This window comes from Lissotriton helveticus, chromosome 10, assembly GCF_964261635.1.
Source record: "Lissotriton helveticus chromosome 10, aLisHel1.1, whole genome shotgun sequence".
NCBI classification, from domain to species: Eukaryota; Metazoa; Chordata; class Amphibia; order Caudata; family Salamandridae; genus Lissotriton; species Lissotriton helveticus.
Window position 1 is genome coordinate 203,799,418 of NC_136071.1, and position 23,824 is coordinate 203,823,241.

Consider the following 23,824-nt stretch of genomic DNA (forward strand, 5'->3'; position numbering starts at 1 on the left):
CGATCAATGTCCGACATCCTAGTATTCAGGATGCGCACCTGCCGGTGCACAGCCATGATGCCTTTGGCCTGCATACGCTGGACTTTCACCATTGTGGCTTCAAGCCCAGCGAAGAGACCCTGCACATCCTGCCCCTCATCCTGCTCTCGTGCCCTACGGACACGGTCACCTGCACGGCCAGATCCCAGTGAGCCAAGTTGTCCTGCGTGGCCAGCCATTGTTGGTGTAGTAGGTCTGGGAGCCACTACCACTTCCTCATCGGAGCTCTCCAGGATCCGTAAAGGTGGGACATCCTGCCTCCTTGGCCTCACGCGCACAGGGGACCCTGAGCTGGGTGTTGTGGCTCCTGCTGGTGCTGGCTGAGTCTGTGTGTCGAACAGCAGGGGCGAGAGTGGCTGAGCAGTGATGTCGTGCTCCATTGCTGTGGGTGCCTGGGGTGTGGATGTTTCCTCAGGGACAGTGCTAGGTCCAGCAGTGTCTTTTGCCTTCTCCCGCGCAGACGATGTTGTGGCACTACACTCCCCTCCCAGCGCTGCTCTGCGCGATGACTCTCCTGTGAACAGACATGGACAATGATCAGCTGCCTGTTTTCCCAACACAGATTCCTAACACACATTTTCATTTGCCTAGACTGTTTGTGCATGGGGAGTGTGGCATGGCATGCAGGGTTCGGTGTTGGCAGCTTTGATGTATGTACCTATGACTACAACTACCATGATGCATTCCTGGGGACTACAGTCATGTGTGCTAGATTGTGAGTGATTCACCCACATTGGGGAAGGGGCCTGGGAATGGGTGGGGTACATGTCCATGCATCTTACCTTTCTTACTTGCAGCTCTGGCTGAGCTATCAGCATCCCCGATCCCATGTAAGCTTTCAGGCTCCATGGTTGATTCCACGAGCTGCTCCAGGTCGGTGAGGCTTGGGGCACGGCTCTTCCCCCCACCGGTTGCTGCTGATTCCTTCCTCTGGGTGGCTAGTTTTTTTTTGGTGGTGATCCTCAGATCATACCACCTCTTCTTCATGTCGTCAATTTCTCTGTAGGTCACTCCTAGAGCATTGACCTTGCTCTGTATTGCCAGCCAGGTGGTCCTCTTTACAGACTCTGCTACATGCAGAGACTGTTTCCCAAACAGCTGGCTGTAGTGCTGCACAACCTCCTCCACCAGCACCTGGAGCTCTGTGGGTCTGAATTTCACCTTTCTCTTCCTGTCCCCTCCATCCTTTTGTGCCTCCTGGGACTCCATGCTGTTTCTCTTGGTCTCACTGCAGCCTGCTCCTCTGTCTCCCTTCCAGCTCTCTCTGCAGTTCTGTTGCTCTGCACCTGCATGGGTGTGGCCACCTCCAGGTACTGGGGTGTGGTACTTGCACCTGATTGGCTGATCTCTCAGATGCCAGGATGTGGGGTGTGGTGGGTGTCCCTGATTGGTGCACAGGCTCACATGTCATGTATTCGGAATTTCGAGATCGGATTTTACCGATTCGGTATTTCCCGATTCGGTAAATTCCGATTCGGTGTCTCCCATTCATTCCTATGGGACTGGAAGGCCATAGGGTTGTATGGGTGTTAACGAGTCGGATATTACCGATTCGGTAGATACCGATTCGGTATTTACCGAGTTTGAATACCGATTGATACCGAATCGGTATTTTGTACCGGATTTTTACCTACATTTGGGTTTCCGGTTCATAAATACCGATTCGGTATGAGTCGGTATTTATGAACCGGTGAAAAAAAATTACCTACATCGGCCCCCAAATGTTGTAATTGTTGCTTGCCATTTAGGTTTGGTTAAAATATTATGGACTCCTTAATTCTATGATGTTCTTACTTTCCAGGTTCGGATACGAGACCCTTAACATTACCTATTCACATACGTTACTAGCATAGCTTTAAATAATTGGCTTTCAGTATCTCCATAAATCAAATTAAAAAATCTAACTTTGTCTTCTTGTTACCTTTTTGTCAAATAAAAGAATATGCACCTGTATCCTGAAGATTCTTAGCAAATGTTAATTCTGTTTACTTGCAGTACTATGTCAAACGTTTACCAGAATGGGATTGCTGTCCTCCTTTGCTTTCAGTGATGAGTTTAGCACTGTGAGACTCCATCATAGCACAGCCATAACAGAGCTACTAAAGGCAGCGAAGCACCAAATATATCACCAGCAGGTAACATTGATACCGATAAAAAAGCATTTGTCACAGTAAAGAGCAAAAAAACATGAAAACGTATCTAGTCTTTTATGGGGTAATGCTTGAATTGGATTCATTCATAACAATCTGGTTTTTGAAACCTTCACATTTCTCTGTTCCTGGTGTGCATATCCTCAATGATTAATGTTTTTTCTTCCTCCCTACTGTGATCAACTACTCTATTTTTAGGTCTCGCCTGTCGATGCGCATGCACATCGAGCTGGCGAGACTATGGGGGCTTAAACAGTCTTTAACCAACTTGCAAGGAATCGTGGCGATTCCTTGCAGTGCCCGTGAAATTCAAGCTCAATGCGCATGCGCTTAAAAGCGCGTGCACATGCCCCCAGCCGCCTGCCTACCCCTGCTGCTTTCACACCCTCTCCACGCTCCGCCCCCTCCCCTGCCCGCCGTGTCGCATTTCTCCTCCCCCCTCCCCTTCTCTGCCTTCCCTCCGTCTTGTCTCTTTTGGTCCCCCTCCTCCTCCTACTCTCCTCCCCCCTCCTCCTCCTACTCTCCTCCCCACTCTCTCTCTCACAGCCTCCCCCAGCTCCGCCCCCTCACTTCTTGGTTGCACGGCCGCTAGGCCGTGCCTCCCCTACTCTCCTCCCCCCTCCTCCTCCTCCTACTCTCCTCCCCCCTCCTAGTGCGTTAAAAAACAAAAGAACACTGCCATCACCTTAGCAACCGCACCGGGGCAATTTCTCATTGCATTCTCCTCGTGTCAGATCCTCGCAGCCATTGCACGCTGAATCTCTTACTGTCACGAAGCCGGGCTCCCTGACCTGGACGAGCTCCCTGACGCGATCGGACGGGGTGTGCCTGCTAACGTCTCTTCCTTTACACCCCGTCCGCAGGATCCTTGTGACGTTTCGTGGGCTTCCCCGGCCCTGCCTCCAGCACGTCAGTTTCAGTGTCCAGCCTCCATGACGCTGGGGGCGTTCCCACCGACTGCATCTACACCCGACCACTCCGGCGCCTGGACGTCATCTTCCACTGGCCAATCACGGGAGCTAGGGGCGTTTAAGGAAGCCCCGTTTCCCTACTGCAGCGCGGATCCTTTGGAAACGGAACAGGAAGACGAGGAAGACACCGCCAAGGAAGAAGAAGGAGGAACCGTCGTCGAACCGCTGTTGAGCCCCCTGGAGCCGAGAGTCGACAAGCCAGGAGGCCAACGTTTCCATGAGCCGCCCCGCCACACTTCCAAGGGAGAAGTGTGGCTACACAAGGTACGAGGGCGTTTTCAAGGGTTGTTTTTCTCACGGGGTGGGACCGGGTAGCCTGAGGGTGGACACTCTCGCCGTTCCCTGTCACCCAGCACAGATAGGCGGTTACAGACGGTGGTAGTACCCTGGTGTTCCCTCACTACCCTACCCCCCTCTCTATCTTTGTATAAATTGGTCTCGGCCCTAACGTGGCTCTTTTCTGTTTTTTTCTCTCTCTCGAGTATCAATCCCTGGAGCAAGCCGGCCTTCTCTCCTCGAGGCAAAGACTGGAAGTGATGACCTCGACAGTTCGCCGCTAAAGGGACTCCCGACCTATGTTCATTGTACTTTATCCTTGTATTGCTTACAAACCAACCGGTGGTAGAGACATACTTAATAAAAAACCCGGTTAAAGACACCTTTATACTTGTGACGGCTCTCCTTCCCCGACCCCCCTTCCCACAAGTGGTGCCGTGACTCGGATCCTTCAGTGAACCCCCCCATTCGAACAGAATGGAGAACCTGTTGACCCAAATGGAGGCTGACAGAGCCGCGTTTACTCAAGCTATTCAGACCCAGTCCGACAATCTAATGAAAATAACGGAAGGACAAACACAATTGTTGACTGTGATAGGACAGGGAAGGACTTCAGCTCCCCCTCCAGGCACTGTTGTACCGCTACAAAAATTCAGTCCAGGCGAGGATCCACTGGCTTTCTTTTTGAACTTTGAAAGAGCGGCAAGAGCCAGTTCCTGGCCTGGGGATAGGTGGCCCTTCTACTTGGCGCCCTTATTGATTGGTGAGGCCCAGGCAGCTTATCAAACGGTAAACCGTGATGGAACTACGGCTTATGCTGTCGTGAAACAGTATATCCTCGACAGGTTGGGGGTGGACGAGGAAACCCACAGACTCAGGTTCCGTCACGAAAAGGGTTCTCCCGGGGATTTACCCAAAACTTTGTTTTTCAAACTAAAAGAATCAGCAGACTTGTGGCTCAAACCCCAGGAAGGAAACGTCGATGCCATAATGAACAAGATATATCTTGAACAGTTCATTGAGTCCCTTCCCTATAGCACCCAGAGGTGGCTGAAACAACATGCCGGTTTAACCCTGGATCACGCTATAGAAATGGCGACTTGTTACGCCCGAGCCCAGGGTAGGCCCTATACGAGGGAACCAGAGAAGAATACCAAGCTGTTGCCTCCTATCAAACCTGAAAAAAAGACATTCCAAAAACCCATTCCTGAACCCGTGAAAGCACGGTTCCAACGACCTGAACTGCCTAACACCGGCCCTCAATGTTATGATTGCGGTGAGTGGGGCCATATCGCTCGCTTTTGCAGGAAGAAAAAGGAAAGAGAAGAAGAACCTATGGACGTGAGCTATGCCCCCAGGTCCATCATGTACGCACAAGAAACCGGAACCACTTTCTACGTACGTGTCTTGTTGAACGGTACCCAAGTAAGAGCGTTGTTGGATTCCGGCTGCAAACAATCTGTTATACGAAAGGAGTTGGTAGAACAGGCCTCTCTCCTTACTGGGAGACGGGTCAGTATCCGTTGTGTCCATGGGGACGTCAAGGAGTATCCTGTGGCAAAGGTCACGTTGACAACGCCCTCAGGGACACCAATGGACGTAGTGGTTGGGGTTATGTCTAGTTTACCCGAGCCTGTAATCATAGGGACAGATAACCCCACCTTTAGTACTTTGTTGTTAGAGGCTCTTCACCACCTGTCCCTTCCTAGTGAAGCCTTGTTAGCCGTAGAGCCCTGGGCCATGGACGCTCATTTTAGGACAGCCCAGTTAAATGACGCCAGCCTTAGCAATGGCAGGTTGCCCGAAATAGACAAGACCCGACCACCCAAAGTTATCCCACCTTTGTCGAGAAAAACGGACTACTGTACAGACTCGCCAAGGCGGACGCCGAACCCCAATTGTTGGTCCCGCATAGCTTTCGTGATCAGATCCTGTTCTTTGGTCATGCGCATCTGTTAGCCGGCCACTCAGGGGCAGAAATATTGCCAGGAGTGTAGGATTTGTCAGAAACGTAACCCGTACACTCCTCCTCCTGTCCCTCTGATGCCCATGCCTATTATAGGTGTTCCCTTCGACCGAATAGGGATGGATCTGATCGGCCCTTTGCCAAAATCCTCCCGAGGTCATCAGTACGCCTTAGTCCTAGTTGATTACGCCACGAGATATCCCGAGGCATTTCCTCTTAAGGCTGCTACGACCACCACAATAGCCCAGAGGTTGGTTGAGGTCTTCTCTCGTATGGGTTTTCCGAAGGAGATCATTACCGATCAGGGCACCCCGTTTGTTTCACGGTTGATGCAACAGGTGTGCAAACAGTTAAACATCAAACACATCAAAACGTCTGTGTATCACCCACAAACAGACGGGTTGGTTGAGCGCTACAACGGCTCCCTTAAGTTGACGTTAAAAAAGCTGTTGTCAGGAGACGGGAAGAACTGGGACCAGTTATTGCCTCTGGCTCTCTTTGTCCTTCGCAGCCAGAAACAGTCTAGTTTAGGAACTTCGCCATTTGAACTGCTGTTCGGGAGACCCCCCAGAACTCTTCTGGAGATCACTAAAGACAGCTGGGAGTCTGTGGGAGCACAGGAAGCCGAGGCCCTGTTGGATTACACTAGGCAGTTACAGAGCAGGCTTCATAAACTACGGACCCTGGCTCACGACCACTTAGCAGTAGCGCAAAACAAACAGAAAACCCTCTATGATCGGGGTACAAAGTGGAGAGTGTTAGACGTAGGCGATTGGGTGTTAATCCTATTACCTTCCTCTACCCACAAAATGAGGCAGGAGTGGCAAGGACCCTTTAAGATTTTGAGGAAAATAGGACGCACGACATACTTAGTACAACTGGGAAGAGGTAAAACCCAGATGTATCACATCAATTTACTTAAGAAATGGTTAGGTACACCTCCTCAGGATGTCCATGTGGCGTCTCCCGTTTCCACTACGAGCCACACCGTTGGTGATGCTCCTATCAACCCTGAGTTATCCGCTACCCAACAACAAGAAGTGACCACCTTACTTATGTCTCATGCAGCGGTCTTCTCTGATCAGCCGGGCCATACACACTTGGCAGAACACTGTATACCTACTCTCCCCAATGTGGTGGTAAAACAAAAGCCCTACCGCATCCCCGAGGCGAGACGCAAAGCGTTCCAGGACGAGGTTGACAGCATGCTGAATTCCGGGATCATAGTGCCTTCCCACAGCAATTGGTGCTCTCCGGTGGTCCTGGTGCCAAAGCCAGACGGCAGTATCAGGTTTTGCATCGACTTTAGACCACTCCGGCGCCTGGACGTCATCTTCCACTGGCCAATCACGGGAGCTAGGGGCGTTTAAGGAAGCCCCGTTTCCCTACTGCAGCGCGGATCCTTTGGAAACGGAACAGGAAGACGAGGAAGACACCGCCAAGGAAGAAGAAGGAGGAACCGTCGTCGAACCGCTGTTGAGCCCCCTGGAGCCGAGAGTCGACAAGCCAGGAGGCCAACGTTTCCATGAGCCGCCCCGCCACACTTCCAAGGGAGAAGTGTGGCTACACAAGGTACGAGGGCGTTTTCAAGGGTTGTTTTTCTCACGGGGTGGGACCGGGTAGCCTGAGGGTGGACACTCTCGCCGTTCCCTGTCACCCAGCACAGATAGGCGGTTACAGACGGTGGTAGTACCCTGGTGTTCCCTCACTACCCTACCCCCCTCTCTATCTTTGTATAAATTGGTCTCGGCCCTAACGTGGCTCTTTTCTGTTTTTTTCTCTCTCTCGAGTATCAATCCCTGGAGCAAGCCGGCCTTCTCTCCTCGAGGCAAAGACTGGAAGTGATGACCTCGACAGTTCGCCGCTAAAGGGACTCCCGACCTATGTTCATTGTACTTTATCCTTGTATTGCTTACAAACCAACCGGTGGTAGAGACATACTTAATAAAAAACCCGGTTAAAGACACCTTTATACTTGTGACGGCTCTCCTTCCCCGACCCCCCTTCCCACACTTACATAGTAAATTGTAATTGTATTTATGTAGTGCTTACTACCCCTAGTGAGGCGTCGAGGCACTTTACGCTGGCCAGCACGCAGCTCCAGAACCCAAGGTTAGTCCAGTGTTATGGGTTACTGTTAGTTATTGAACGTAGTCTTGTGCGCTCAAAGCAAAACATTCCATGTCGTCATTTCCGTTTCTGTGCAATGCTCTTTGTTTCACAGACGTCCTCACACGCAACTCGGCCAGCTCGGGTCACACTTCTGTCGCACAGTCCTTCCACGCCCCCTCATGCCACTGATCCGTCGTGCACACGGCGAGAACTGGCACGGATCCCAGGCACGCCCCGTGCCAGCCGTCGGTTACCAAGCGGCGCCCGGTGTTTAAATCAGGAAGATGAGATTATCTTAATTGCTGTTTACTGAGCTGCGCGGCAGGTGGTGGGGGGTTAATTACAGCCCTTGGAAGGGGAGAATGCGTGCTTTACTCCTGCCCAGGAGGCGTGGGCATGCTTACCTCATTTTACACTGAGTGTTCCATTATTTCACTGCTGCTGGCTGTGTTTTTTTTCTTGACGTGTTTTGGCCACCCCCTCTTACAAAAGCGCACCAAACGCACGCCTACACCACCCTCAAGCTACAGATTTTGAAGGGGCCACTAATTAAGCTGAACAGGTCACGCAGGCATCCTTACCGCCATCTCTGCTTTAATTGGATGTATTTTATTGTGAATAGCGCAGTAAGGCACAGAGTTGGTGTGATCTTGCGTCACACATATAACCCAGCAAAGGACCTTGGGAAACATAACTTAGAATGACATTGTTATGACATAACAACGAATGCAATATGGGGGACAGAAAGGTGTTATCGATGCATAGGGTCAGAGGTCAAACCAGTTTTGGGCTACCTCTCAGCGAGTTATATTTGCGTTCAATAACACATCACACACAAACAAGCATACACTTCATTTAAAATAAAAAAATAAAAGCCCGCCGTGTCGCATTTCTCCTCCCCCCTCCCCTTCTCTGACTTCCCTCCGTCTTGTCTCTTTTGGGCCCCCTCCTCCTCCTACTCTCCTCCCCCCTCCTCCTCCTACTCTCCTCCCCACTCTCTCTCTCACAGCCTCCCCCAGCTCCGCCCCTCACTTCTTGGTTGCACTCTCCTCCCCCCTCCTAGTGCGTTAAAAAACAAAAGAACACTGCCATCACCTTAGCAACCGCACCGGGGCAATTTCTTACAAATCTAGGTTTCCTTAAAATTAAAAGTGAAATTCTACCGGTGCTATGCCCATAACCTCACAGCAGGGCAACCCGTGCCAATATCACAAAGGCTGACTGAAGCACAAACAACAAATATATATAGAATGAGCGAGTCTGCATGATTCAGACTGTTCTACTGTGTCCTTTCCTCCGTTCTACTCTCAACATTTTAAAAGTTTCCGAATGAAGCTCTGGTTGGAAATTCTTAGTACGAACCCTTCAGGTGGGCTGAAAAATGTGTGTGAGGGTTGCTCTGAAAAAGGTGCGACCCACAAATTGTAACTAGTAATGACGTAAGTAATTATATGTTTGGCTTACACGTGACCTAAAATACTGTGCATTATATGCTGTGCCACACGACCAGTTTTGGGCTACCTCTCAGCGAGTTATATTTTGGGTTCAATAACACAACACATCACACACAAACAAGCATACACTTCATTTAAAAAATAAAAATAAAAAAAGACAAACATTTTGGAATGTTTATGGCTTTTTTTATTTGTAATTCTTTACCATTGGCTACAGGAAACAAAAATGCTAAAGATTTACAACAAAAACCCATAAACAATTCTAAAAGCACTAACTCTAATGATGCGAGACCTATTGCATTTCCAATGCTTGTTCTGGACGTTTCTTATCCTGTACTCCACTTTATATTCCTCTTTCGACTCCTCGTTGCCCTTATGCCTCCTGTACTTTAAATGTGCTTTACCAGTTGCTGTCTCTTTTCTTTTGAGGACTGTTTGCTTCTCTTAACTCCTTATTTATTCAGTGATGTTTTAAGTGTTTGCTGTCAGGAGTGGGTAAACCTGGACTTACTAAAATATGTGACCAGGTGATTGTAGTAATTTACACAAAAAGCTATTTAATATTTATGCAATGGCATCTATGTCGGTATACTTGGCTCTGATGAGCCTGCTGACGGTTCCCTTGGAGCTGGAGCAGGTGATGAAGGTCCGAGTTTGAATGTAGAAAGATGTGGAAAGTAATCACCAGTTTCAGAGGAGTAGCCAATCCCTAATTGCTTGAACCTGAGTTGATAGATGTTGAGTTGTCTTTGTATATTTCTTTAACTTCAACAAACATTCTTCCCCAGTTGTGCATTCAGCTAGCATTTCACTGTTCCAAATCTTTTGTCCTATATGTGGGATAGCCTGCGAGCAAGTAATTGAGTGAAACGTGTTGCCTGATCACTACACTTTGCTGGATGAACTGACTATTTACTATATTTTGAACACACTCATAAGAAAGAATGACAGCCAATCTCAATCTCACTCAACAGGAAAAAAGTCATGATCAGTGTATTCCTTGCCTTTTTTCTAAGGACATTCTATGCTTATGGTTGTGTGATGTCTGCATTTCTCTACATCCTTCGGTCTGCTTTAGCATTATTCACATTTTGCCTCCACCTACCAGCTCCTACAGCATTGGGACACAGGTTTAGCCCGCTTTAGCCACTGGCTTGCTTGACTGAATCACAGCATTCTGCTCTTGCACAGTGTTCACATCGACCCAATAAATAGTCCCTTTCCGTGCCAAGGACTACTGGTGCAATGTGTGCTTTTACATACAAAAAATACCTTTTGGCTTTCAGATGATGCTTGTTTTCATAGTATGTGTGTCCTCATACAAAAAAAACCCATTCCCAAACAAATGAGCATTGACAAAGCCAAAACAGCCATTGCCACACCCATTGCCCTTGCCAGAGCGTGTTTCTTTTAGTTGTATGTATGCTTTCACCTGTAACCATTTGATGATTCATACACAACATATGTTTGTAAAAAGTACAATATCTCTTTTGTTTTAGGAGCTTAGCAATGGGGAATTATATCTTCACTCCAGCAGGTATGTATAAAACATTAAGTACAAGTTATTAATTATTTTCTGAGCATTAGTCACTCATCTCATGGCTGATTATGTAATATCCCCCCTCTCTCGTCACACCAGGAGCAGAGAACTGGTTGCAGAAAATTCTGACATGTAGACTTCAGTCAAAGTCTTGTACTCCCAGAAAAATTATAACTGCTAGAGTTTTCTTGGCTTTTGGTGTAGGAAATTATGAATGGGCTAAAGGGTGAAATCTCTATTTTATAGGACTCTGTCTATGAGGATTTCCGTATATTTAACAAAACTTACTCACTTTGACCATTCATCAGCAGTCTCATAAACCCAGTTTTTGGCATTTGCATTGATAACAATTCTTTCCTGGTTACAATCCAGTTTTCTTTATATAACCTCTAACATGGCCGTTGTCATAACCACGCTTGCAACATTGCCCACAGTTATCAGACTTATTGGGCCTGAGCTCACACTGATCAATGCCTATCTGCTTAATACACAAACTGAACCAGTATGGTTGTCTTTGCTTTTCCCAGTTAGCCCAAAGTTATGTAATTTTACTACCACCTGCCTGTTCGACACCTTTCAGAATCTGACCTTTAGATCAGTGTTTCACATTTATGTGGATCTTTTGAGAATATCAAGCTTCTTGTTCTTCTTTAAGGAGGCTGAGCATTGTTTAATCTTGGATAGTATACTTGTTTGTAGGTGATGCTAATGCATTCTAGTCCAGGTTGGGAAGATATAATTAATGTTTTTAGGCCTTTTATCAGCCGAGCTGCAGGTAATAGTGGAGTGGAAGGCAGATTTGAAATGCACCCAGCGGTCTGGAAAAACCGATATCTTGCCCATTAATCAAAAATATTGGTGAAGATAAAAAGGGCTTCGTTTTTCAGGAGATATTAAGGTCATTTTGTTTTTTCGTGCTCCTGAGGGTTTGGTAGAACTGTGAATCCACGTCAGGTCAACAGATAGTGTGCTTTCTGCGAATGATCATTCATAGGGCCCTTTTAGTAAGGTGCTTATACTGCTGTGTTTGTTCTCCTCAACTCTGATTCAACTAACTCTATTCTGTTTGAGTTCTGATTTAGGTAGTTGTCAAATTCCCAGGTTTGGTTATAGAATGAATATTTGAAGAACTCTTCATCTGTCTGGGATTGGGGCTCCGTGTGAACCTGGATTATTCCATTTGGACTGATTAACATCTGTCAGGATCTCAACCAATTTCAGGCAGTGCCCTCCATGACCATCTGTGACTTGGTGAGGAGAGCTAATAGTACACAGTTTAGAAGGTAGCATAAATGTCCATTGGAATGAGCGACCACAGGGGGTCTACCTTTGTATTTGCTTGAATTTGGAATTCAGTAATTCTTTCCAGTATCATGCAAAATACCAAAAAGTGAATGGTTTTGTGCTTTTGGACAATTTGGATACTTTTGGGGGCGGGTGGTACCAGAGAGAAGCATTTGTTAAAGGGGCAATATTTGACTAGTTATTAGGGTAGACGGTTTGGCGCCTGTTGTGAAAGAGGCATGTTTTCAATGCAATATGAATTCTAAAAAGCATTGAGTAAATTAAATTGGTCCTCCTTCTGATTTTCAGGGCACATATTACAGATTGCTCACTTCAAAAACTGGCACCTATTCAAATGATTGTTTCTTCACTTTTCTTTCTGGACAAGGTGTCTGAATTGTCCTTTTAACAATGCAGTAACCTCTGCTCTGTAGCCAAAAGCTATGGTCAAACGCAGGTAGTTGGAAATGCAGGACAAAGTAATGCTATTTTTGGTTGTATGTATTTAAGAGACTTCTGCTGTATTGCAAGGTTGGAGTAACAGGCTGCAATTTACTGTAAAATCTTGTCCTCCACCCTTTCTATGAAGGGATATATTTTTTCTTCATGGGATATGAGGGATAGGCATCCAGTCAAGATGAGAATACTCTTCCCGATAGGCAAAGTCCTTCTCCTTGGTCTTAGAGTTTTTTTAACCATTTTGTTTAGCTCAAAACATCTTAGAATTCAGAAAAGGAAAGTGAAGAAAGTGGGTTACTGTGCGTAGTTTTGTTTAAGCATTCCAGGAGTTGAACCAGAGGTGTTATTTTACTGCATTCGATAACATGAAATGTGATACGAGATACACTGATTTATCTCTAGAAAGGCAGAACATTACTCTTCCTTTGCAGAACTGCTTTGATTGTAAACTGAAAGTCTTTCGCCAACGTGGACAGTGCTTGCCTTGTTCACATCTGCTTGAGTTTAAGAGTTCAATGATGGAAAAGATTGCCTTAATGCATCATTCACCATCTGCAGGATCTGCAAGAGAAGAACCAATGAAGTTACTGCTCTCCGTGGTGCCAGATTGGCTAAGAGTTTATCGACTTCCATCACTCATTAAAAGAGTAAATCCTAGGAATTGAAGGAAAATCTATTTATCTATAGCTTTCCAATTCCCCCAAGCAACCTTCTAGAATAGGAAGAGAATAGGAACCTATAGGACTACTAAAATATAAACCGCAGTAGCCTCTTCTCCTTCCAAATTGCTAAAGAAAATTATATTTACAGTTTCCGTACTCTACAAAAAACACCTAATTACCCCCAGTCTTATGCTGCTAACTTTTCTCCCTAACTTCTAGGCTTTGCACCAGCAATTCTACGTTCTGCACTTTCTCCTCTTATCTGATTTTAAAAGAAAAAATGCTACCCAATGCTTCTCTATGTCTTTCCACCTTGCCCTGCAGGACCTTTTCAATCATGGTAAAAAGAATGCCCGAAAGAAGACACCCTTATTCAATGGCTCATTGGGCATCTTCAAGACACATTTTGACTTATGCGACTCTTACATTATATATTGTATTGTAATTTAATTTATATAACGCTTACTACCCCATACGAGGCGTCACTGTGCTTTTTTGGCAAGTAAAATTCTACTCCGGAACCCTTAAAGGATTAGTTGAGAATTACTATAGTGTAATATAAAATGTATTTCAGTGGTATATATGTTAGTCCGTTATTTGGCTTGAGAAGGATAGTGGAGGGATAGAAGAGGGAAAAGGTTTGCATTTATATAGCGCTTGGTACCCCTGATGAGGTGTTGAAGCGCTTGTAGGCGAGTAGCATGCTACTTCGGAACCAAAAAAGAATTAGTGGTGAATTAATCTGGGGAAATATGAAATTAATTTGAGCGGTGGACATGTTAGTCTGTTTTTTGGATTGAAAAGGATAGTGGAGGGATAGAAGAGGGAAGGGTCTAGAAAGTTTTTTCTTTTTTTTTACGTCCAACCACATCTTTATTACTTTAACAAAATATACTGATAATAAACACTGCATTAAAATCTGGGCTTGGCCTCCAACAGTGTCATACCCCCAGGGACAGCCTTCTTTGCATCTCGCTATCAGAACCACCTCCACATCAGTAATCTAGTGAGCATTTTGGAAACTTTGGAACCATGAGAATTGGTTTTTAATCCTAGTCTCCGAATGGGACAACATTGGGTAATCTTAGACATTCGTTTTCTGTCTTTGGTTTTCTTTACAAGATTGGACAAAAGTAGAATTTGGTTGTATAAGTGTGTGATAATAAAACTGGATTCATGCATTGGTGCATGGAACACCTATGTGCCATTTATAAACATATAGTACCAACTAGAATATTTTTGATGAAACTGTATTTCTGTTCTGTCTTCTGATAGTTGGTTGTGTTGCTGACCTCTGCCATGTGCACACTATTACACTAGGAAGATCTTGTTTTTCACAACTCATAAGTTAGTGATATTACACATTGATAGATTTGCACAGTCTTGATTGTGCTTCTGTATTTATTTTCCTCCAGAATAACTCTACTTCTATGGTAGCTCTGTTCCAAAGCTTCAGATATTTACCATATGACGAGACAAATTTTATAGTTGTCATTGTAACTATCAATATTCCACATTTATGGTTTGTTTTATATTATAATGCGTTTACCGTGTGTAAAAAAATAAGTATTTTTTTCACTATTAGATTGAACTAATTTCTCTTCATTCATAAAAATCTGAAGATGTAATTCTTTAATTACGTTTTGTTTTAGTTTTTATTATTATCAGCATGAACACCTTGGTGTCTATGGCTCTCACTCTAACTATGCAGGTTATGGTTACCAAATCCTACTTATCATTTGGTTTTATGGCAGCATGTTACCACGAGGAAACCTTGGGTATTGTCCAAAGCTACCACCATTGATTATTGACTGGAAAAAAATACATCTAATCAGCCAACTCCTTTCCACAGCAGTCTACTTTGATATATCAAGGTTTACAGTTGTTATTCTGACTTAGCACTTGTATAGCTTGCAATCTGCCTTTAGTGCGGCATTGCAGCACCATATGTAATTGTCCACAAATGTATTTCTTTAATCAGTTTGTTTCTTTCTTCAGGGCAAAAAATTCTCTCTTTGAAGCGCAAACCTCTCGTTACTTGAATGAGTTTGAAGAGATAAAACAGCTTGGCAAAGGAGGCTATGGGAAGGTCTATAAGGTAATGTTTTGAATCTACCTTTGTTAAGTAGGATACTGTTTCAAATTCTTGAATGGGAGTTTATATACTACAGTACATCTCCATTCCTAAACATAGTTCTACAAGAACGATCATGTCTTCATGACCTCAAGGGCTTAGATTTTGTATTCTGGTCCTTCTGTTCACTGAAAAGTTTGGATGTCCTGCAAAACGTGCAACAGATAACATCTTTTTACTGGACTTGTTGCCACAACATAGCGCCGTGCACAGCTTTACTACAAAGCAGATTTGAAATTGTATGACAAGAAGCTCTGTCCGGCATTAACGAAAAGGTCGTCTGATCTCATCTTTCTTCAGTCTGTAAAAATGGGCTCTGTTTGTGCCCGCCTACCGCCGGCTCCTCTCCTCCCCCCCTTCCCCGGCGGAGACAGAGAAGGCTTCCCCCGGTTGCATCCCCTGCTCCTTGCACCAGTGCCTCACTCCGGTGCTCAGGGCAGGGTCCCGCACACTCCAGCTGTTCTTGTTCTCTGGCCCTTACCGTAAACTGGAGCGTCTTCTTCTTCAGCCCCGTGCTCGTGCGGTGGCTCATGCAGTGTTGAGGGTGAAGGGGTGACAGTCCAGCGGGGCTGGAGGGTTTGCATTTACCCTCCTTCTTCCTCTGCCTCCCCCCCCCTATCAGGCCAAGCACATCCCGGCCACATTCCATAGGCCCTGGGAGTCACGTGCCCCAGTCGGCCCCAGTAGGGGCCCCCTCGCTCTGGCGCCATAGAGTTGGCGCCCACCACGGGCAGAGCGGCCCCGTCGCGCAGTGCTCTCTGGGATACGGGGTGTCTGTCTGGGGCAGTTCCGGATTACCTGCTGCGGCCGAGCGTTGGTCCCGAGAGGTGAGGGGGGCAGCGGGCGTGGGGCTGACCGAGTGGGGGCGCACTGCGGGGTTAGAGGCCTTGGAGGGGGGCTGGGGGTGCTGCCACACCCCTGTGCCGCGTGGGCAGCGGTTTATGCAGCACATTCCATGCATACCGAACCGTGCGGCTCCCACGGCCACATCTCACACTCTGAGGCGGGTGCCGCTCGCCACCGGGGGGCCCACGGACACTACCCAGCACTGGGTGGGTTTGGGACCCTCCAGACCTCTGTCACCCATCCCACAGAGGGAACCGAGGCCTCTGTCACCCCCGCGACCCCCTAGTCTCATGGCTGTGGGCAGCATCCTTCAAGGAAGAGAGGGCGGGGTGGGGGAAGGGTGTGGAAAGTGACAGGGGGTGCGGGGAAAGGGGGGAGCAGGAGCCTGGGGGTGAGCAGATCTAGAGAAGCTGGTGTGGGGCAGGAGCTTGGAGTGTATAACTGCGTTTGGGTGGTTGGGATATGAACCCAGGGTGTAGAACTGAAGGCTGAGGTGGGCGTGGAACTGAAGGTGGAGGCTAAGAAGTGGGAGACAGAAACCTGGGGGTGAGAAGATCTAGAGATCAGAAGCTGGGTTAGGACAGGAGCTTGGATGTATAACTGCGCCTGGGTGGGTGTGACAGAAGGCTGTAGTACACGTAGAACTGAAGGCCACGGTGGGCGTGGAACTGAAGGTGGAGGCTAAGAAGGGGGGTGGAGACAGAAGCCTGGGGGTGAGCAGATCTGGAGAAGCTGGGGTGGGGTAGGAGCTTGGAGTGTATAACAGAGTCTGGGTGGGTGGGGTATGAACCCAGAGTGTGGAACTGAAGGCTAAGGTGGGCGTAGATCTGAAGGTAGGGGCTAGGAAGAAGGAGGGGGGACAGAAGCCTGGGGGTGAGCAGATCTAGAAATGCTGGGGTGGGACAAGAGCTTGGACTGTATAACTGAGTCTGGGTGGGTGGGGTATGAACTGAGCGTGTGGAGCTGAAGGCTGAGGTGGGCGTGGAACTGAAGGTGGAGGCTGGGAAGGGGGTGACAGAAGCCTGGAGGTGAGCAGATCTGGAGATCAGAAGCTGGGTTAGGACAGGAACTTGGATGTTTTACTGCTTCTGGGTGGGTGTGACTGAAAGCTGTGGTGCACGTGGAACTGAAGGTGGAGGCTGTGGTGCCCGTAGAAGTGTAGGCTCGGGTGGGGGTGGAAGTGCATCAGCCGGAGCGACGCTAGTGTTGAAAATGGAGAGCTGGGGTGGATGGGGCTGATGTGGGGTGAAGGGCAGAGCTGAAAATATGGATTTTTGGATCTGGTCAGAGTATGGCTGGGGCTGACTGTCAAGTGTCCTTTTTTTGTTGTTGCACAGATTGAACGTATACTTAAAACATTATTAAAAGCGGACTACAGGATGCCACTTGGAATATGGGCAGATTCTGGGAATACTTTAAAATACGTTCATATTTTGTTTTGTTTTCTAAATGTATGTTAAACGTGTTATAAGTATTTAGATATGTATTACTACTTGTGGACCGGTTTTGGCTTATAAGGGGCCTAATCAGTGAAAATCAGCTTGATACCTTTACTGGTGTACACGGCGCGCTGAGGAAAACATAAAAGGTAATGTGTGGAATGCTTGAATTAAACTCCGCACTGGAAATTACTTGGGGCTGTATTCCAGGTCATAGTTTTGGCCTCTATCCCGCTCTATGCAGAACCCAGTCTTGCTTCTACCCCATTAGCAACAGTTCAGTCCAAACGCACTGGCTAAATTCCTTCTATAATGGAAAGCAACACACTCATCCTTGAGGCCTAATTCTGGCCTCAAGGATGAGGGGCAACTTCTATATTTTTGTAATTGAGGTGCTTTAAGTATGCCCAGGCATAAGTCCTGCGCTATAGACGTTTGAGTTTGTAGCGAGCAACGTTTGTTTCACTATTGGGGAAATGAACAGTAAAAAACAGCAGACCACAAAGCAGGCCCTCAAACAGCCCAAAAACCAGTCCACGCACAGACCCGCCCGTCGGGCAGTGCCTGTTTGCACTACTGGCCACCCCGGGCCTGCATGACGGGCGAAGAAGGAAGGCTCAGCAAGGGGTGCATGGAGGCAAGTTGTACACCGGGTAGGCAAAGAGAGGGCACGGCCAGTGTGAAGGGACGACTGTGCGTTACTGGGCAGAGGTGGGCGTGTGGTGAGGGGCATTGGGTGCCCAGGGCATGGACGCCAGCGCACCGGCTGACCTGGACTGAGGGAAGCAACGGATGAGCTCTGGGAGTTGGTGGGGACCTCGAATGACCCATTTGTAAATAAGGAGAGTCCCCAGGGTGAGGGTGTGTGTGTGTCTCTGTGGCTTTGTGTCTGTTTGTGGCTCTGTGTGTGTGTGTGGCTCTGTGTGTGGCTGTGTGTGTGTGTGTGTTTGTGTGTGGCTCTGTGTGTGTGTGTGTGGCTCTGTGTGTGTATCTCTGTGTGTGTGTGTGTGTGTGGCTGTGTGTGTGTGAGTGGCTCTCTGTGTGTGGGTGTGGTGCAAATGCAATAGGTCTCGTATTTGCGAGAGATTAAGCTATTGGGATTGTAAATGACAATGCCATTTATTTATGTTTTTTCAAAACCAACACATAAATAAAAAGTTTTTCATTTACAATGCCAATAGCTCTAACTTTTCCGAAGGCGAGACCGTTGCATTGTAAATGCTTGTTCCTCTGTTACCTTCGTTGTCCCTCACCGCCCTCGCCGCTGCGTCCCCTGCGGCCCGCCCCCCTGACTGCCCACTGCCCATTCGCTGCCCCCGCCTCCCAGCTGCTCCTCCCTCCCACATCCCCATATATGCCGGCTACTGCCCGTCTGCGCCTGGACCGCGCCCAGCGCCAGAAACCCTAGCCACCACACCCACCTCGACGACCGTGGCCACTACAACGCCAGCACTCTGCACGCTCTCAACTCCAGACGGAGCCACACCTGCTTCAAGGCCGCCCCGAAACGCACACATGGCCCCTTCACCTGCCGGAACTGCAGCTACACCAGCCTCAGAGCTGACTAACCACCCGCCAAGAAAGACCCCAACCACCTCCGATGCTTACTACTGAACACCCGCTCCGCACGCAAGCATGCCGTCGAGCTCTGGGACCTGCTCGACACAACATCCTGGACGTCGCCTTCCTGACAGAGACCTGGTTTAATGACTCCTCCGCACCGACATCGCCACAGCCATCCCAGACGGCTACAAGATCACCCGCAGAGACAGCACCAACGGAGTCGGAGGAGGAATCGCCATCGTCCACAAGAACAGCATCAGGGTCTCGACTAGCACCGACAACGTGCTCAGCACCGCCGAACACATGCATTTCCAGATCCACACAGACCCTAACTCTACCCTCAGAGGCACCCTCGTCTACCGATCCCCCGCCTCCGGACCCCGCCCCCAGTTCAGCGACTCCATCGCCGACTTGATCAGCACGCACGCCCTGACCTCCACCGACTACATCCTCGGAGACCTGAACTTTCACCTTGAGAAGAACAATGACAACAACTCCACAACCCTGATCGACAACCTCGCCAACCTCGGACTGAAGCAGCTCTTCACAACGCCCACCCACTCTGCCGGCCACACGATCGACCTCGTCTTCTCCTCAAGCCCGCCGTCTCCGTCAGCCACACAACTGAACTCCTCTGGACTGACCACCGCTGCATCCACTTCGCCTTCCAGAAACCCACCACACACCACCACACCCAAGAGATCCCCCGCCACTGCTGGAGCAAAATCACCGAAGACCAACTACACGCAAACCTCGCTCTCAGCCCACCCACCGAACCCTCAAAAACCGACGATGCTGCCCACAGCCTCAGACGCTGGATCGAGGACTGCACCAACACCCTCGCCCCGCTGAAGAAACCCCCCCACAGAGACAATAGCAAGAGGGCCAGCTGGTTCACCCCAGAACTCCTAGCCTCCAAGCAAGCCTGCTGGAAACTAGAGAAGAAATGGCACAATGAACAAACTCCGGACAGCCACGCAGCACATAAGGACACCATCCGCAACCACCACCACCTCATCAGGGTGGCCAAGAGGATCTCCTTCAAAGACCGCCTCGACAACAACGCACACAATAGCAAGGAGCTCTTCAACATCGCGAAGGAACTCTCCAACCCCAGCTCCAACACAAACGACATCCCGCCGTTGCAAGCCCTGTGCAACTCCCTCGCAAGATAGCAGACATCCATGAGAGCTTCAATACCCAGACAGCCCCAACAGACAGCAACACAACAGACCCTCCGCACACCATCGACCACGAACCCCTGCTAGCCTGGGCCAGCATGAGCATCGATGACACCATCAAGACCATGCGCACAATCCACTCCGGCTCTCCGTCAGACTCATTCCCGCACCACGTCTTCAGCAGAGCAAGCAGCCTCATCGCACCCCACCTGCGCAACGTCATCAATCTCTCCCTCGAGACCACGACCTTCCCAGAGATCTGGAAACACGCCGAGATCAACGCCCTACTCAAAAAACCTAAGGCAGACCCAAGAGACCTCAAGAACTTCCGGCCCATCTCTCTGCTCCCCTTCCCGGCCAAGGTCATCAAGAAAACCGTCAACAGACAGGTAACCCGATACCTCGAAGAAAACAGAATCCTGGACCCTTCCCAGTCAGGGTTCCGCAGCAACCACAGCACCGAGATTTCCCTCATCGCCGACACCGACGACATCAGAATCCTGCTGGACAATGGGGAGACTGCAGCACTCATCCTCCTTGACCTCTCTGCCTCCTTCGACACCGTCTGCCACTGCACACTACGCGCACGCCTCCAACCCGCAGGGATTCCGAGACAAGGATCTGAATTGGACCACCTCCTTCCTCTCTGGCAGAACCCAGAGGGTCCGCCTCCCCCATTTCGTTCCAAAGCCTCCGAAATCATCTGCGGCGTACCCCAGGGATCCTCCCTCAGTTCAACATTTACATAGCCCCGCTCGCACATGTAGCCCAACAGCACGACCTCAACATAATCTCCTATGCCGACGACACTCAGCTGATCCTCTCCCTCACCAAGGACCCCATCACCGCCAAAGCCAACCTCCACGAAGGAATGAAGGCCGTCGCCGACCTGGATGAAGACCAGCCGTCTGAAGCTGAACTCGGACAAGACGGAGGTCCCATCCTCGGCTCCAACCCTTCAGCCTGGGACGACTCCTGGTGGCCGGCGGCACTGGGGGCAGCCCCGACACCCACCGACCACGCATGCAACCTGGGAATCATCCTCGACTTAACGCTCTCAATGACCAAGCAAGTCAACACCGTCTCCTCCTCCTGCTTCAACACCCTCCGCATGCTCCGCAAGATCTACAGATGGATCCCGACAGAGACAAGAAAGACAGTCACCCAGGCCCTCATCAGCAGCAGACTCGACTACGGAAACGCCCTCTACGCAGGAGCCCCGACCAAGCTCATCAAATGACTACAACGCATCCAAAAAGCCTTGGCATGACTGATCCTCGATGTACCACGCCACGGCCACATCACCCTCCACCTGAGAAACCTGCGCTGGCTCCCCGTCAACAAGAGGATATCCTTCAAGCTCCTCACCCACCCACACAAGGCACTCCACAAGACCGGCCCAGCCTACCGCAACAGACGGCTCTCCTTCTACATCCTAAACCGCCAGCTACGCTCCGCTGACCTCTCACTCGTCACCGTCCCGCGCATCCGAAGAACAACCACCGGTGGGAGATCCTTCTCCCATCTCGCCACCAAGACATAGAACACCCTCCCACTGAGCCTACGACGGACCCAAGACCTGCTGACCTTCAGTCAGTAGCAGCCCCCCCTCACCCCCCAGTGCCTTGAGACCCTCGCGGGTATGTAGTGCGCTTTACAAAAGATTGATTGATTGAATGATGTAGTGACCAAAAATGTTCACAGTACCAATGTCCTATCTTTAATGGCATGGGCAACTACGATTTCTAGATATTCCTTTTTACACTGTGGCTGGATATCTTAATGTATTTGTGTCTTGTCTGTGTGATATTGTTTTATGTAATTTTATGATACTCAAAACCCGAATTAAGTATGATGATGATGGATATAGAATATGCGGATGCTCCAAAGTGGTGACTGTTTTATATGCTCAGAAAAGGGGGTGGTGATGAACAGAGTGTCTGAATTAAGCAGACCACTCTTACCCAGTCCAAAGATCAGGGCTGGATCCATCACCGTTATTTAGCTCACTGCCCCATCCCAGCTCAGAACCTGGCTATATGCAAATTAGTCTGTCCCTGGCCCAGTGCATCATGGGAACAGGGCAGACCAAACTACCAAGCCAATTCTTCACCAGAAAGGAGACAAGCTTCCGGGGACCGGTTTCTGCCATTCCAGGCGTCGTCGGCCCGGCTTGCTTGAATCCTGATGGAGCAGTGAGCAAGGGACTCATGTTTGAGTATACCCTTCCACGCTTATGGTGGACAAAATGATTCAGAAAAGGGGGTGGTGATGAACAGAGTGTCTGAATTAAGCAGACCACTCTTACCCAGTCCAAAGATCAGGGCTTGATCCATCACGTTATTTAGCTCACTGCCCCATCCCAGCTCAGAACCTGGCTATATGCAAATTAGTCTGTCCCTGGCCCAGTGCATCATGGGAACAGGGCAGACCAAACTACCAAGCCAATTCTTCACCAGAAAGGAGACAAGCTTCCGGGGACCGGTTTCTGCCATTCCAGGCGTCGTCGGCCCGGCTTGCTTTTATCCTGATGGAGCAGTGAGCAAGGGACTCATGTCTGAGTATACCCTTCCACGCTTATGGTGGACAAAATGATTCAGAAAAGGGGGTGGTGATGAACAGAGTGTCTGAATTAAGCAGACCACTCTTACCCAGTCCAAAGATCAGGGCTTGATCCATCACCGTTATTTAGCTCACTGCCCCATCCCAGCTCAGAACCTGGCTATATGCAAATTAGTCTGTCCCTGGCCCAGTGCTTCATGGGAACAGGGCAGACCAAACTACCAAGCCAATTCTTCACCAGAAAGGAGACAAGCTTCCGGGGACCGGTTTCTGCCATTCCAGGCGTCGTCGGCCCGGCTTGCTTGAATCCTGATGGAGCAGTGAGCAAGGGACTCATGTCTGAGTATACCCTTCCACGCTTATGGTGGACAAAATGATTCAGAAAAGGGGGTGGTGATGAACAGAGTGTCTGAATTAAGCAGACCACTCTTACCCAGTCCAAAGATCAGGGCTTGATCCATCACCGTTATTTAGCTCACTGCCCCATCCCAGCTCAGAACCTGGCTATATGCAAATTAGTCTGTCCCTGGCCCAGTGCATCATGGGAACAGGGCAGACCAAACTACCAAGCCAATTCTTCACCAGAAAGGAGACAAGCTTCCGGGGACCGGTTTCTGCCATTCCAGGCGTCGTCGGCCCGGCTTGCTTGAATCCTGATGGAGCAGTGAGCAAGGGACTCATGTCTGAGTATACCCTTCCACGCTTATGGTGGACAAAATGATTCAGAAAAGGGGGTGGTGATGAACAGAGTGTCTGAATTAAGCAGACCACTCTTACCCAGTCCAAAGATCAGGGCTTGATCCATCACCGTTATGTAGCTCACTGCCCCATCCCAGCTCAGAACCTGGCTATATGCAAATTAGTCTGTCCCTGGCCCAGTGCATCATGGGAACAGGGCAGACCAAACTACCAAGCCAATTCTTCACCAGAAAGGAGACAAGCTTCCGGGGACCGGTTTCTGCCATTCCAGGCGTCGTCGGCCCGGCTTGCTTGAATCCTGATGGAGCAGTGAGCAAGGGACTCATGTCTGAGTATACCCTTCCACGCTTATGGTGGACAAAATGATTCAGAAAAGGGGGTGGTGATGAACAGAGTGTCTGAATTAAGCAGACCACTCTTACCCAGTCCAAAGATCAGGGCTTGATCCATCACCGTTATTTAGCTCACTGCCCCATCCCAGCTCAGA

General features: G+C 49.0%; 1 protein-coding gene across 2 annotated transcripts in view; it reads left to right on the plus strand.

Annotated features, from left to right (window-relative positions):
- EIF2AK1 (eukaryotic translation initiation factor 2 alpha kinase 1) overlaps positions 1-23,824 on the plus strand; it is a 270,439-nt gene that overhangs the window by 56,858 nt on the left and 189,757 nt on the right. For both annotated transcript variants that reach the window (XR_013602088.1, XM_078665149.1), the window contains exons 3-5: positions 2,035-2,174; positions 10,468-10,505; positions 14,912-15,011. Coding sequence is in view for 1 of the 2 variants with exons in the window: in XM_078665149.1 (XP_078521275.1) it covers positions 2,035-2,174; positions 10,468-10,505; positions 14,912-15,011 (278 nt within the window). In the remaining variant the exon portion in view is untranslated. The remainder of the gene's footprint in view (positions 1-2,034; positions 2,175-10,467; positions 10,506-14,911; positions 15,012-23,824) is intronic.